We start from the raw sequence: 15,747 nt of genomic DNA on the forward strand, positions 1-15,747 counted from the left end.
AAGCCTAAAAATGTTTTCATGCTTGAAAATCAATTATGATTCAAAAATATTCGTAGAAATAAATAGATTAATAAATCAACAAACCAAGTACAATAGATACTGTTGATTATGTTGTTATTATTGGTATAAATCATATTTTTAAGAATTGAGTTTTTAAATATTAATTGCTCGGGTCTAAAGTAAGGGTCGAAACTGTTTCAAATTTTTATACTTTTGAAATTATTAGATTTCGATTTGGATTTTAAAAATGCAGTTTTATCAAATGTCTATAAATAATATTGTATGTACTTATTTTAAATGCTATATGAGACATTTTTGAAGAACCTTGTAAGTATGTTAAGCCTTATTAAATATAGTTTGAAATTCAAACGTTTATAAAAAAGAATTGTTATTGTGTAGTTTATTTTTGTTTGTATAATCAGTGGTATAAGTCTCTTATGAGGAAACTATATGCAATTCAAATTTTTTCCCGCACATTTATTTTCTGATTAATATTTAATCCAAGTACTCAAAGTCTATCATGTGCGAATGAACACGTATCAAATATTTATTTGTATAAAAATTTAATAAATCGTGTGGAACAAATAAATAATGGAATAAACGTTCATTGGAACTAAGGTGTATGTGAATAGATATAATGGGAAAAAATATCCATCGGAATCACGATTATACGATTTTACGTTCTTTATAATCGTGATCGGAACAATTTTTTTTCGACAAACTACCAAAATAGTATCTTAGTCCGTGCGACAAATATATGCGTTGGAAAAGGTAAAATTTGGAAATTAATATCATTAGAACAAGTTGATTTAGGAAAAAATTTGTAGAACAAAAGGCAGTGATCCAGTGTATACAGTTTGTGTTTGGTAGTTTCTTTTATTCCATGACTTTTGATTAAAATGGTCGACCATTTATGTTATTCGACAGTGTACGGTATAAATATTAAGTAGTTGGTCTTTCGTAGACCGAAACCATAGTGCTGTTGTAAACTCGTCAATACTCATTGCTTCAACTTCAATGTAAATGTGTTTTGTTATTCTTTTTGTGTGTATTCCATTAGATGTCACTTCATTTTAGGCGAATAGCCATTAGCTAGTGCGTGTTTTTTGTGATAGAGTGAATAAGTGATTATCGATAGTCAATTGACGGAATCGGCCCAATTGGTTAGTTGTAACAACTCGTAGGTAGTTGTTGATCTTATTTATTTTTTTCAATGGTTTGCTTTGGTGATTAACCTCCAACCACTTTTTAACCGCTGAACCACAAGTAATTCGAACATCATACGATGACTCAATTTCTTCCGCCCAATTTGTTGGCGCTTTTCGCGCCGAGGGACCCAGTCCCTTACCTGCCGCCGGTTGCCAAATTGCCTCACGAAAAGAAAACCCGTGGATACTTAGGCGTCGGGAGTTTTATGGATTTGTTCGAAGTAAGTATGGCCAAACTTAACGTTGAATCGAGTCTTGCCAATTTTTTTATTACTTCTTGTACTAATTTCGTAATTTTGTTTTCCAAAGGACCCTGAAGACACGCCTCCTCCAACAAAAATTGAAACCCGAGAAGAACGACTAGAGCGCCGTCGTCGCGAAAAGGCTGAACAGGTGGCGTACAAATTAGAACAAGAAATTGCTCTATGTAAGCATATGATTAATGCCTTTTTTTGTTTATGTAACATTTATAGAGTATAAATAAATATTTGTTCTTGTTCCATTTTAGGGGAACCACATTCAGTTGCGAATGCTACAACAGATCCATTCAAAACATTATTTGTTGCTAGAATTGTAAGTAATTTTGTAGTTTTTACAGATTGTATACTATTCTTATATTACTTATTTTTAATTCCCAATTTACAATTATAATTGAAATAATCCCAAGAAACTTGATTTAATATTTATTAAATTTTAATCATACATTAGTTAGAATATAATATTATCCTAATTAGAGTTATAAAAATCATTAAATTCAATTTTGAAATTTATGGTACTTTATTAGTTTATTGCTAATTGACAAAAAAAAACTACTATATTTTAAATAATTTAGTATTGCTTTGTTACTAAATATTAAATAACAGAATATATTTTCTCTCATAAATTAACTGAAACACAAAAATAACATACTACAAAAATCAATATAACATTAAAACATTCATTTAAATGCTACACTACTATTGTAGCTAAAAAAATTATATAAATATTGTAATACCGTGCTTTATTAATAATGATTATTATTGTATATTATGTTATTTTAATATCAAATTGTATGATGATGAAAAGTTTTATATGACATTAATAGATTACACTATTCTTATTACTTTAATAAGTAATATATCTAGAGATTTCTATATTATTCTCAAATTGTATTACAAAAATAAAAAACTGTTCCTACCTATTTAATTTTAATAAGTGCAAGTTATACATATATGCATATATTATTGTATTTCAGAATTATGATACATCTGAATCAAAATTACGAAGAGAATTTGAACTTTATGGTCCTATAAAAAAGGTAAATTATTTTATTTAAATATTCTGTATTTGATATTAATTTACTCTTGTATTTTATTTATACAGATTGTTGTCACACATAATAAGATTGATGGTAAACCGAGAGGGTATGCTTTCATTGAGTACGAATATGAACGTGATATGCATTGTAAGTAATTAATGTTTAAATTATTTTTTATTTTCAAAAATTGACCTGGTGGTCTCAAATGGCGATTATTGAGATTAAAATCTAACAAAATTGATTTTACTGGCCTGTGAATATTTTGGAATTTATTTGTTGTTTTTCAACCTACGTACCTGGACATTTAATTTTTAATTTTATAATTATTAAAAAATTTCTACCTTATCCACTAATTTGATTTTTAAGTATAAACAAAATGCAAATTTGCTTAACATTATAACAACCTATACACAAACAGATATACTATTTATTGTGCTTTTTATAATGTTAATAACTGGTCATTTTGGCAAACAGAAATTATAACAATTTCAAAATATATATATGGATTAGTATAATCAATTTATTCCTCTAATTTAACTAAAGATTATTCTAAAAAATTCAAAATCTAAAGACTCGCCAGTTTTGAAAAATTATTTTTTAAATACTTGTTTTATATCAACCCTTGCGCGTTCTTAAAAACAATGATCTTTAAAATTCAAAATTTAAAAATAAAACATTCTGGTACAGTTTTAATAATTGTATTTTGTTCTTGATGCAGTGAACTGTGAAGAGCTCGCTGATTGGAGCTTCTTTAATGACCCTGTGATTATACGTAGACGACTTTGTTGATAATAGGTTTGTATGTGTGGTAAGCCCAACATACAAATTACAAAATAAATTAACCCATCATTTCAGTTTCCAAAAATTTTCTCAAGTACAATGCATTTTTAAATGTGCATTACTTATTAGTTTTTTCAATAACCCGTATTTATTGGTGAACAAGTGTTATTTATTTATTTATTTTTTTTTTTTTTAACTTAAAAATACATTTTAACTTACATTAGTTAATATATATACAAAAAATAAAATAATTAATGGGATATTACACAACTTGGGGATATTACAGAATATGGTAAACTGTAATGTTATTTTTTTAAATAATAGTATAATATTTTATATTTTATTTTATTCTTTCGAGCATGAATATATGCTAAGGTAAGATAATGTGATATTGGTGAAAGAATACGTGATATTTTTATTTCATTTACACATTCTTCTTATTCTTAATTTTACTGGGTAATAAAATAATTTTGCGCCCATGTGTAAGTATTGGCGTCCCAGGTAAAGTAAAAAAAAAAAAAAATCGACAAATTTTGGATTCACTTGGCATTACAAACTGCGCTAAAAAAACAATCTGGGAATAGCAAATAAGTATAATTGGTAGGTACTTAAATATTTGATTATTTTCTAATTTTTTCTACGAGAATTACAATTTTGATTTTATGAGGTTGGTAAGTCCTGGTTCTGATGTACTTTAAATTTGTTCCAATACATTTCAAAGATACAATCTGTGCTATCTTATCAACTCTTCAATTAACAAATTTTGTTCAAGAATTTCATTAACTAGTTACACATTTTCATTTGAATCGGGACGGGTACTATTCAATTTTCAATTTTCTTATGGTCAGCAAGGTTTTTATATACAGTCTTAGTTCAGTCTAATTGTTTTCCCCCAATAATATTTATTATAGCTGCATATAAACATGCTGATGGAAAAAAGATTGATGGACGAAGAGTATTGGTGGATGTTGAGAGAGCACGCACAGTCAAAGGATGGCTTCCCAGAAGATTAGGTAAATTAATTTTATTTTTAATCTAATTAATATTAGATAATAACAACTATTATAATTTTACATTAATGGATTTTTATTTATTAATTTAGGAGGTGGATTAGGGGGTACAAGACGAGGTGGACCAGAAGTAAATTTGAAACATTCAGGTAGGGAAGATAATGAACGAGAAAGAGAAAGGTATGCCCGTGAAATGGCCGGTAGTCGTTCTGGACGTAGTGTTACTACAGAAAGAGATCGTGAACGTGATTATCGTGATCGAGATAGAGATCGTGAACGTGAACCAAGACGTCCTCGTAGTAGAGACCGTGAAAGAAAACGTCACCGTTCTAAGTCGTATGTATTAAATATATTTATAATTTACACATAATAATTAAATAAAACCATTGGTTAAACTATCAAGTATCAAATATCATTGTGTGTGTGTATAACTTAACTGATATAACATTTTGGTTTTGTTGTAAACATAGTATGTTTATTTTATTCTGTTATTAGATAATACTTTAAAAATTATTTCTAAAACAAACTTGATTTTACATCTTTTTTCCTATTTAAATTTTTTCCTATTATTATTTTTTTCTAACATTTAACATTGTTCAAAGTGTTAATCTTAAGATTTATAACTGAGTTACTTGAACCATTTTTTTTTTACATTTTAAAATAATGCTTAGTTTTTTATTAGAATTAGTACGTATCTAATTTAACACCTAACATTTTTAAATACTTGTTTTAAATCTGAATCACCATGATATTTAAAGTCAAACTAGTTTTGAAAATAAAATAATTATTTTTTTAGTTTTATTAATGTATGCTAAAGAAATGATTTATACCATATCAAATGTACTTTGTCAGGCATCTTTTCTTTTAGAATTTTTTTTTTTAGAATCCTAGGAAAATCAATTTAAACATTTTCAAAAATTATCAGTTTTGAAATTTTAATTACCTATCATTAATTTATTATTTATTTACATAACTATACACTTTAAAAATTCAAATAAATGTATTTCCTAATTTAAAAAAGTACATCTGTTGATTGATACTTGTTGATTTGTTTCATTTGCAAATAAAAAATATCCTCTAATTTGCTATGCAAAAACACCTTGGGTAGATGACTGGGTAAAAACCAATTTTAAGGGAAAAGTTATACATTATTTTAAAATTTGTTATTAAATTCTACTTATGAAATAAAAAATTAAAATAATTTAAACAAAAGGTGCTTAGTAAAGTGGATTTATGTTGATAAGATACAATAATTTCATTAATATATTCAAACTTTATTACAGACGTTCACGTGAACGCAAGAGACGTCGTAGTAGAGACCGTGCTAGAGATGTAGAGTATGATGAAGTTGAAGAGGTTCCTGTTTCTAAATCTAGAGATAAAGATCATGATCGTGAAAGAAAAAGGAAACGTAGTCGGTCTAGGGACCGTGAACGTAAGAAGGATCGCAAAGAAAGAGATCATCATCGCCGAGACAAGTAAAGTGTCATTTTAATTTTGTAGCTATTTCATAAACTAAAACTTTTGTGTTCTACAGGAGTAAAGATCGCCGTGACAAACATGATAAAGACAACTCTGAACGTGATGACAAAATTCACATTAAACAAGAACCTGTTGATGGTTAGTTTATTTATTTTAGATTCTGTGCAATGGATTGGTTTTATAATGATGTACTATATTTAGTTTTGTGTTTTAAAACACCGGTAGAAAAAGTGTTTTAATCTATGTATAGATTAGGTATATTTTTCAACTTAAATATTTTCAAGAGGATTCAACCCGCATGTGTTATTTGTTATGTACATCATAGCAAATTAGCGTTCAGCAGAACACATTTTGTGATGTTAGTTTTAATATTAGAGTAAATTTCTGTGTTATCAAATTTAAAAGTAAGAATATTATTTAGAAAATGTCATATAGTTTTATTGATATTATAATTTTAAAGTTTTTATTCAATTATAGCCATGTAAAATATTACAACTTTAAAATTATATAATATCGATACAACCATATGACATTTCCTAGATAATATTCTTATCTTTAAATTTTTATAGTGGATAAATTTACTCTAATATTAAAGTTAACATCACAAACTGTGTTCTTGCTGAACGCAAATTTGCTGTGATGTACGTTAGTAAGACAGGGACAACACATTCGGGTATAACGTTCTCTTAACATGTTGACAGTTATGATGGACATTATATAACTCAATAGTTTGTTTACATAATTGGTCATTAGATGTCTTTGTCTCTCATTCATAGTTTATTTTTTAAGCTCTGATCCCAAAATATTATTGTTTTAAATATCTATTTAATTTAGTGTCCTTGAAAAATAAGATGAAATATTTTGCACTATAAACCTATACATTTGATAATATTTAAGCAATTATTTAAAAATGAATTTGATCCATGAGAAATTTACTAAATAAGATATGGCATTTAACATGCTAAATAACTTAAAATACTCGTTATTTTTAAAGAATTATGATATAACTTGTAATTGTTATGTTTAAATTAAAAATATTTGACTATTTAAAATTTAAAAATATCAAATTATTTTTACTGTTTAAGTACTTATTGTAAATAATATTTTGAAATATTTATCTAATTTTTTTATTTTTAGAATATGACAGCAATTATGACAATTACAATAATGACTATGATAATTACAACAGTCCTCATGATGAATATGATCCAGATATGGTCAAAAAGGAAGAACCCGATGAAGAAAATTCAAATGGTGGCCGTTATAGTAATAATATGATTTAATAGACTGTCTTGTACTATATTGTCTATTTTTTACATAAGTCAAATTGTAAAACTTAAGAAAAATGGAAAATTAAAAAAAAAAGTAATAATTATTGTTTAGTTCAATGTTTCAAAACAAGTTTTTGTTTCTATGTATTAGTAAGTAAATAAATTCCACATCTTCAATTTTTTTTTTTTTTGTTATCTATTGATATTCCTTGTATATTACTTCCTATATACATATAATATGGTAAAAAACAATTAATTACTTATTTGTTACAAATCATTAATATTAATAAATGAATAATGTATCAGTATTGTAAAAATTGAACAGTTCATATAAGTGTATCATTAAAAAATACACTTGTGGTTACTTAAGTTGTTAAAATTACAAGTAAATTATAACATTATATATAGTGTATTAAATACTTTTTATTGTAGTTTTTCTCTTGTCAGAACTAAAAAAACTTAAAATAGTTTTAATTTGGTCATTAGTGGTTCTCATAAGACAAATATACTCATATTAATAAATTGTCTTAAATATTTTAACTGATTTAGGTACAACCTAGTTAATGTTTTGTATGGATAAAAATTTATATATTTCATTACTTGATATGTAAATGTTATGCAAAAATAATGCTTTTGATTATTATGTTCAATTAGTGACAACACATAAGACATAATCATCAGTATTATGCATATTATCAATTATGGTATCTGATTAGTATTTAAAGTAAATTTAATTCTATTCCCAATAATATCATGGATGTAAAATTGTAGACGCTTAAGTTGGCTTATGCCCAGCTGGCTAGGACAACTGACTTAATTTTTTAATATTGCACCCTGATTGTGTTGGATAGCCGAATGTTCTAGAATTAAACTTCAATATTTTAAATTATAAAATAATTAATTGATTACTTAGTTCGATTGACAATATCTAATTTAAAATTATTGTTTCGACTAATAAAATAGAGTATAGTTTGACAACTCAAACTATGTTTAGTAGTTATATTTTTTTTTGGTGATGGGGGGCTAGGCGAGGTACATTTTTGATTACAAGCAAAGTAATGAATGAATAGATTTACAATAATGAATTATTTTCTTTTGTGTTCAAATTTTTACGAAATACGTCAAAATCACAAAAAGTTACAAATTACAAGTATTTTGTAGTATAAAATTTATAAAATCTTCAATTTTTATAGCTTAAATTTGAAAAGTTAATATGATGTTCCCTGGAGTAGTTCACAATGAAACTATAAAATCTAAAAAATATACTATCAATAAATTATGTTTTATAAATATTTAAAGCTAAAATGTTGATAAAATTACATATTTTAATAATGAATAATGATATTAATTATTTTGTTGTAATTCAAAAACATTCACTGGCACATAGGTACAATTTTTAGGTATACTACAAATTTAGCTATATACAATAATGATATTTTCAACATATATATTAGTTTTAAAATAATGAATGTTGTCTATTTATATTTATTCTATGAACTTATTCACGTTGTCGTACGGTAACGCGTAAGGTGTATATTGACTTAAAACTTAAAAGTTATAATAATAATTATATAAATCATTTTTGAAAAACTTGAATATTATTTGGGATTGTGGGATACTGGGATCTGTCCTTCCTCCCCCCACGGAATCATCATAAATTTGAGTTGAGTGACGTTAGCTAACTGCTGCAGAAGTGCAGATTGCTGTAGGCCTGTAACCTGTAAGACACTTATTGAGTCTCCACGTCTCTCTCTCAGTGACCCCGTACGACGAGGATTTTCGAATTTAGCCACGATTTTCATGGAACAAAAACCACGACAGACCCGTGATAACCAACATAACCTAACGAACAGCAAAAAAATCGTGTGAAAGACATTAAATGTATTATACATTTTGTATTGTATATTTGTATGTACACTTTATTATTTTCGCCACCACTGTAGACTATACAATACTACAATATTCTTACTACTAATTTCATAGTGTACAATATTATACTGATAGTAGTGTGTTCTTATGTTTTGAAACATAGTCAAATTAAATGATTTAAACGCGTTGAAAATTTGAGATATTTTTTTCGACTGGTCATTGCTTCATTTCATGTGAAAGTGTCCGTGTGTCTGAAATTGATCGTGCTGCTCTATGTTGCCGCATCAGTTTTAGTTTATCGTTGCACCTGCGGTATCATTCAGACTCCGTGCTCGCTAAGTGCACTGCGGTTACGGCAAAACGATCTGAGGGATCAGATCACGACTATTGTAGTCCGGAAATAATAGTTGATATTCACCAGTACATCGCCAAGAAGAGGAGGAACGGAGTCTTATATATACGGGTATTTTTTTCGGTCTCCGATTTTTCTACCCCCTCCCATCCCTAGGTTGTGCACGAAAAATCTCCAAGGACCACTATTAAGTACTGCAAGATCATTTATTTGTGTCTAGATTGATGTGATATGTTTTTTTATACATTCGACCACTTTGATTTAACAGACGACCATCTTGCACTGATGGTGATTGCGTGCCAACTATGAGTAGTGACCCATTGGGAAGGAGACGCAGTAGTATCATGAATAGTACTGTGCCAAAGAAGAGGGGCAACATGCGTGTCAAGGCGTTCCCGTCTCGCACTGACGAGAAGTTTGTTGACACCACTTGGGCAATGCTGAAAAATGCCATACAGGAAATACACAAGAAAAACAACTCATGTCTGAGCTTTGAAGAACTGTATCGAAATGCATACACTATGATATTGTTAAAGCACGGTGAACGCTTATACAATGGTATGAGGGAGACTGTTTCTATACACTTGGAAACCAAGGTGCGAGAGGACGTTCTCGTTGCTCTAAACAATAACTTCCTGCAAACCTTGGATGAGTGTTGGAGGGACCACCAAACATCTATGGTCATGATTAGAGACATTCTCATGTATATGGACAAGGTGTATGTGAAGAACAACGAAGTCGACAGTGTTTATAATCTTGGACTTGTGCTCTTTCGTGACATAATTGTGCGGCATGATCGTATACGAGATCACTTACGCGAGACACTGTTGAGCATGGTGATGAAAGAAAGAAACGGTGAAGTAATAGACCGTATTGCACTTAAGAATGCCTGCCAAATGCTTATGATATTAGGTATACAAAATAGGATAGTTTATCAAGAAGATTTTGAACGTCCGTTCCTCGCTCAGTCTAGTGAATTTTATAATGTTGAAAGTCAAATGCTTTTGGCTGAAAATAGTGCTTCCATTTATATTAAAAAAGCTGAATCTCGAATAAATGAAGAAGCTGAACGAGCTAAAAATTACCTTGATGTTTCTACTGAAAGCCGTGTGATTCAAGTAGTCGAAGAAGAGCTTATTAAAAAGCATATGAAGACTATTGTTGAAATGGAAAACTCTGGATTTGTTTTCATGTTGAAGAATCAGAGAACAAAAGATCTGGCCTGTATGTATAAGTTATTGAGCAATTTGTCTGATGGTTTAAAGACCATGTCTGATTGCTTAAGTAAGTATTTAAGAGAAGAAGGCCGATCTTTAGTCAAAGAAGACGAGACTGATTTAAATCCCGTCACTTATGTACAAAGCTTATTAGATCTCAAAGATAAATTGGATTATTTTTTGTATAATTCGTTTGGAAGTGATAAAATGTTTAAACAAACAATATCTTCAGATTTTGAACATTTTCTTAATCTTAACTCAAAGTCTCCTGAATATATGTCATTATTTATTGATGATAAATTGAAAAAAGGAGTGCGTGGTATTGATGAAAATGATCTAGAACCTGTGCTTGATAAAGCCATGGTATTGTTCCGATTTCTACAGGACAAAGACGTTTTTGAAACATACTACAAACAACATTTAGCTAAAAGATTGTTGTTGAACAAGTCTGTGAGTGATGATAATGAGAAAAATATGATCTCAAAGTTAAAAACTGAATGTGGATGTCAATTTACTTCCAAACTAGAAGGTATGTTTAAAGACATGTCTTTGTCAAATACTATTATGGATTCGTTCAAATTGTACCTGTCCAATTCGCCATCATCTAATTGCAATAATATTGACTTATCAGTTCGCGTACTAACTACTGGATTTTGGCCATTACCAACAACTACTCCAAAGTGCAATGTTCCAAGCATAGCACGTTTGGCATATGAAGAATTTAGAACATTTTATCTGGGCAAACATAATGGCAGGCAACTTCGACTTCAACCACAATTAGGTTCTGCAGATTTAACTGCTATTTTCAATGACAACCGTAGAGAGAATAGTGCGACATCTGTAATTAGTTCAAATGGAAGTGGTAGTACTGTTGTGTCGACATCGTCTATCTCTGGTACTAGCATGAACAATTCTAATTCATCTGTACGTAAGCATATTTTCCAAGTATCAACTTATCAGATGGCAATATTGATGTTGTTTAACAGTTATGAAAAGATGACAATGGAAATGATAATGAATGAAACTGACATCAATGAAAAAGACTTAACTAGGGCATTACAATCTTTAGCAATGGGAAAGCCGTCACAAAGGGTATTGTTGAAGAGTCCCAAAACAAAAGATATTGAACCACATCATGAGTTTTCTGTTAATGAGTCATATACTTCAAAATTGTATCGTGTTAAAATTCAGTCGATTACTACCAAAGGAGAAAACGAACCAGAGCGGAAGAAGACTAAAGACAAAGTAGAAGAAGATCGAAAACATGAAATAGAAGCAGCCCTCGTACGCATTATGAAGGCTCGTAAAAAATTAACACACAATACACTTATTATGGAGGTAACAGAACAATTAAGATCTAGGTTTATGCCTTCGCCTGTTCTTATTAAGAAACGTATTGAATGTTTAATCGAAAGAGAGTATTTAGCACGCACACCAGAAGATCGAAATACTTACAATTATGTTGCATAAATATTCTATCGTACCACCATCTATATTGTATAAATAAGGTAAATATTTTAACCAATAATTTTTTATATAGCAATGAGATAAATTTGTAATATAATTATATATATATATATTTATATATTTATTTATATATATTAATATATTTATTTATATATATGTATATATAATGCATCATAAGTACTTACGAGCAGAAATATCTAAATATATTTACATGTAAAATCTATATATTATATATAAATTTAATTTAATGATTTCATAAATTTGTATGAAATGCCCACAATAATTTTATGAACTTGCATATAACTAATGTATAAAATATATTTAATGTAAAGGTCAACATTTTGTTGTCATAATTGAAAATAGTAATCTTACTATTATTTGATATTTGTAATATTATGAAAGTTATGTTATTCTATTGGCCATGTTACAAGTGTACAATAAAATATAAAGAACTTATAAGTTATAATATACATCCAATTTTAACTTTAATTGTATCCCAATATGCTTCTAACATACAATACAATCCTATTGTATTGTATTTGTGTGTAAACATAATTTATTAATTTTTCAAACATAACAAAACGTATGAAATAAAAATTGATATTTCTTCAAACATTTTATATTTTGTTTAAAAAGATCTCAAAACCTGTCATATGTCATCTCTATCCTATAAACACAACAGAAAATTTATTTTAAATAAAAATCCATTTTGTCTTGTTAGTTTAAATATAACAGTGAATTGACTTATTATCAAATGCATATAGGTAAGATTATTATATAAAGCGTGTTTTAGACTTTTATTTAATATTTAAATTTTAAGATAAGTTATAAGCGTTTGAAAATTATAATATTTTACATAGTCCTAATTTATAAGTTATAACAGACTTCAAAATTAAAATATTAATTTTAGTCCATTAGACGACTAGATAATATTCTTACTTTTAAATTTGATAATAGGGTAATTTATTTAAAATTGAAATTAATAACACAAAAATTCTTATGAACATCAATTTTCTACGCTCTTTGTTTTTAAAGATAATACATGTATGTAGCATCCTTTTAACTCATAATTAGGTTATTCTCTTGTAAAATAGGAAAAATACTTAAAAATATCAATCTGTTACAATAATTTATCTCATGACATGATTTATTATTTAACGTATATTTTATGACTTATTATAGATTCAATTAGTTATTGTTAATGGTGAATAAAACATAACAAAATTAATTGTTAGGTATGTTATAAATTTATAATAATATACATTATTTAGTCCCATATAATATCCTAACCTGTATCAAGTACTAGAAGTGCCATACTTGCTCATAGACTAAAAATAAATACAGTTCTAGTCTTATCCTTGTTTGATGTCATAATATATTTTTTAGCGTGCAGGAAACTTAATAATTAATCAATGATATTACTTTCATTAAATATAATGTAAAATACCAAGATGTTTCCTTTTTTTTTTAATTTATATAATTTAATAAGTTAAACATGTATTATTACTGAAATTAAAATTTGTGTAAAATAAATATAAATATTGACTAGGTATATTAAATACATTTATATTAATTAAACTGCTTATAAAATAAACATATAAATTACTTAATTTTAAAATTAATTAAAATAATAATTTTACTATTGAGAGTTACAAATAAAATAGGGTACCAAACCATATTTATATTTATATATAATATTTTAATTTTTTTTTTTATGTCTTAAAATGTAATGTTTATGTTTGGTATATCGATGCCTATGGGTATATAACATTTTAGATTTTTCCAGTAATCTCAGGAAAAGAATAATGAAAGAAGCCTTAGAAAAACCACTGAATCTTAATAATTTTTTTAAAACAATTCTTGGGTCTCAAAATTTCACCTTCTCATTAAGCTTTAACAGTTTCCCATTTGTTTGCCAACCAACTTATTGTCCCAATTTTGTATTATATATTTATTATTATAAATGTTAATTATGTGTAGGTATGTAAAATGTTTACAGATAACTACTATAATTTTATTGAATAATGTTTAAAACAAACACTAGAAAATTTGAATATAATAAATATTATTTACCTAGGTGTATTAGATATACTTTTATTAATTATTATTTTAAGTAAAAAATTTAAACATAACTAATATTAATCAATTTAGTTTTTTTTTTAAATTAATTGATTGAATGTAAGCTATGTATAGTTTTATTTCAAATAAAAATAGTTTTGACATACAAGATTTTATGTATTATAATGTTTATTATGTTGAATGTACTATAATAAAACATTTTATATTTTGTCCGCAGGTTATTGATATTCAAGAAGAATAAATTTTAAAATACTGAAGAACACATAATTTTCAAAATTACTTTTATATTTGGTTTTAATTTAATAAAAAAAACCATGTATTTTACCAATTATTTTATAATTTTTTTTTTTTTTTAATGTTTAAAATATAATACAGTGATACTTAAATATTATCTCTATTAAAATGTAATTATTGAATATGTTGTAGCTTATACATTTTTAGCTTCAGTCTTTAAACAAGATTGATTTAACTTTGAAAAATTTTACTTTTCAAATATGAATAAATAAGCTAATTTGAAATGTTAAATTTAATTGTAAAATTAATTGTATTCATTATTTGTATAACCAGTAGGTATACAATTTTTTTTTATGCTATATTGTCAAGTATGAATTGATTTGGTTTCCAACAAATAATATACAATTTTCATAATGTGGATCATTAACGTCTCTGTGCTAAGGTGCAGTTTTTAAAATAACATTTTTTCAAGATATTGAAATAAACGTCATGATTATTACACTTGTATATTATAATAAAATTAATATACATATACAGTTAATTTGTATGCCTATATTGTATGTTATATATATATATATAACATTGAATAGTTTTTGATTTTAATTTTTTTAAATATGTAATATATCATTGTTTATAAATAAAAATAAAATGCATTTATTTTATTGCTGTATATTTAATATAGGTCATAAGTATCTTCATTGTACTAAAACTATTTGTTAATTTTTTATACAATAATCATTTAAAAAAGTGGGCAAGTGGGTATCGCTCTGCTGTATAGTAGAGATGGAGAGTAGGTCACTGGTCACTATAATGGATGTGTTAAATTTGAATGCAATGACGGGTATCATTGTATACGAAAAACGATTCTGAACGGAGACGATTTGTCAGTCAATGATAATTAGTTGGATATATTATATTATTACCTATATTTAAATTGTAATATATCGTTATTTTACGCGATTTCGTAAAAAATTAAATTTCATACGCTCATAAAATGTTTTCTATATTGACAATTGAATTTTTTTTTTACAGTTACTTGAAGGAAAACTTATGGATAACCTATTATTGGATTTTTGAACCTTAAGTATAAATCACAAAAATTTTATAAATTTTCAACTTCAAAATTCTTTGCAAATTTTCGTGATTTTGATATATTTTGTAAACATTTGAACTTTAATGCTTATAAACAAAAATTGTGACTAACGATTTTTGATTTTTTTTTTACTACGATAAGTACAACTTATAATAAACCTTGTATTAAATTTTAAAGATTTTTTGGATAGCCAAATTTTTTTATCGGCATTTTAAGAAAATAAACCTTAGAAAAGTCGAAAATTTCAATTGTCTATAAGTAGCTTAAAAAGGTCAAAATTTAATCGTAAATAGATAACCACAATATAAACATTTGGTGAAAATTTCAGGTATTTACAATGATTTGTTTTTGAGTTACAGCAAAATAAAAAAATCGATTTTGTCGAAAA

At 26.8% G+C, this 15,747-nt stretch overlaps 2 protein-coding genes across 2 annotated transcripts; both read left to right on the top strand.

Moving 5' to 3' along the window:
- Window positions 1-915: 915 nt before the first annotated feature.
- On the top strand, window positions 916-7,225 carry LOC132923933 (U1 small nuclear ribonucleoprotein 70 kDa). Its single transcript, XM_060987950.1, has 11 exons — window positions 916-1,163; window positions 1,268-1,429; window positions 1,518-1,635; window positions 1,717-1,781; window positions 2,443-2,505; window positions 2,571-2,652; window positions 4,197-4,298; window positions 4,388-4,631; window positions 5,579-5,773; window positions 5,833-5,915; window positions 6,915-7,225. Exons 2-11 carry the CDS (start codon window positions 1,286-1,288, stop codon window positions 7,058-7,060), a joined length of 1,242 nt encoding a protein of 413 aa, XP_060843933.1. The 5' UTR covers window positions 916-1,163; window positions 1,268-1,285; the 3' UTR covers window positions 7,061-7,225.
- A 1,730-nt stretch (window positions 7,226-8,955) lies between these two features.
- On the top strand, window positions 8,956-14,923 carry LOC132929649 (cullin-3-B-like). Its single transcript, XM_060995156.1, has 2 exons — window positions 8,956-11,994; window positions 14,250-14,923. Exon 1 carries the CDS (start codon window positions 9,575-9,577, stop codon window positions 11,954-11,956), a length of 2,382 nt encoding a protein of 793 aa, XP_060851139.1. The 5' UTR covers window positions 8,956-9,574; the 3' UTR covers window positions 11,957-11,994; window positions 14,250-14,923.
- The last annotated feature ends 824 nt before the right edge of the window (window positions 14,924-15,747 follow it).

Source organism: Rhopalosiphum padi, chromosome 1 (assembly GCF_020882245.1).
Source record: "Rhopalosiphum padi isolate XX-2018 chromosome 1, ASM2088224v1, whole genome shotgun sequence".
Classification (NCBI taxonomy): Eukaryota; Metazoa; Arthropoda; class Insecta; order Hemiptera; family Aphididae; genus Rhopalosiphum; species Rhopalosiphum padi.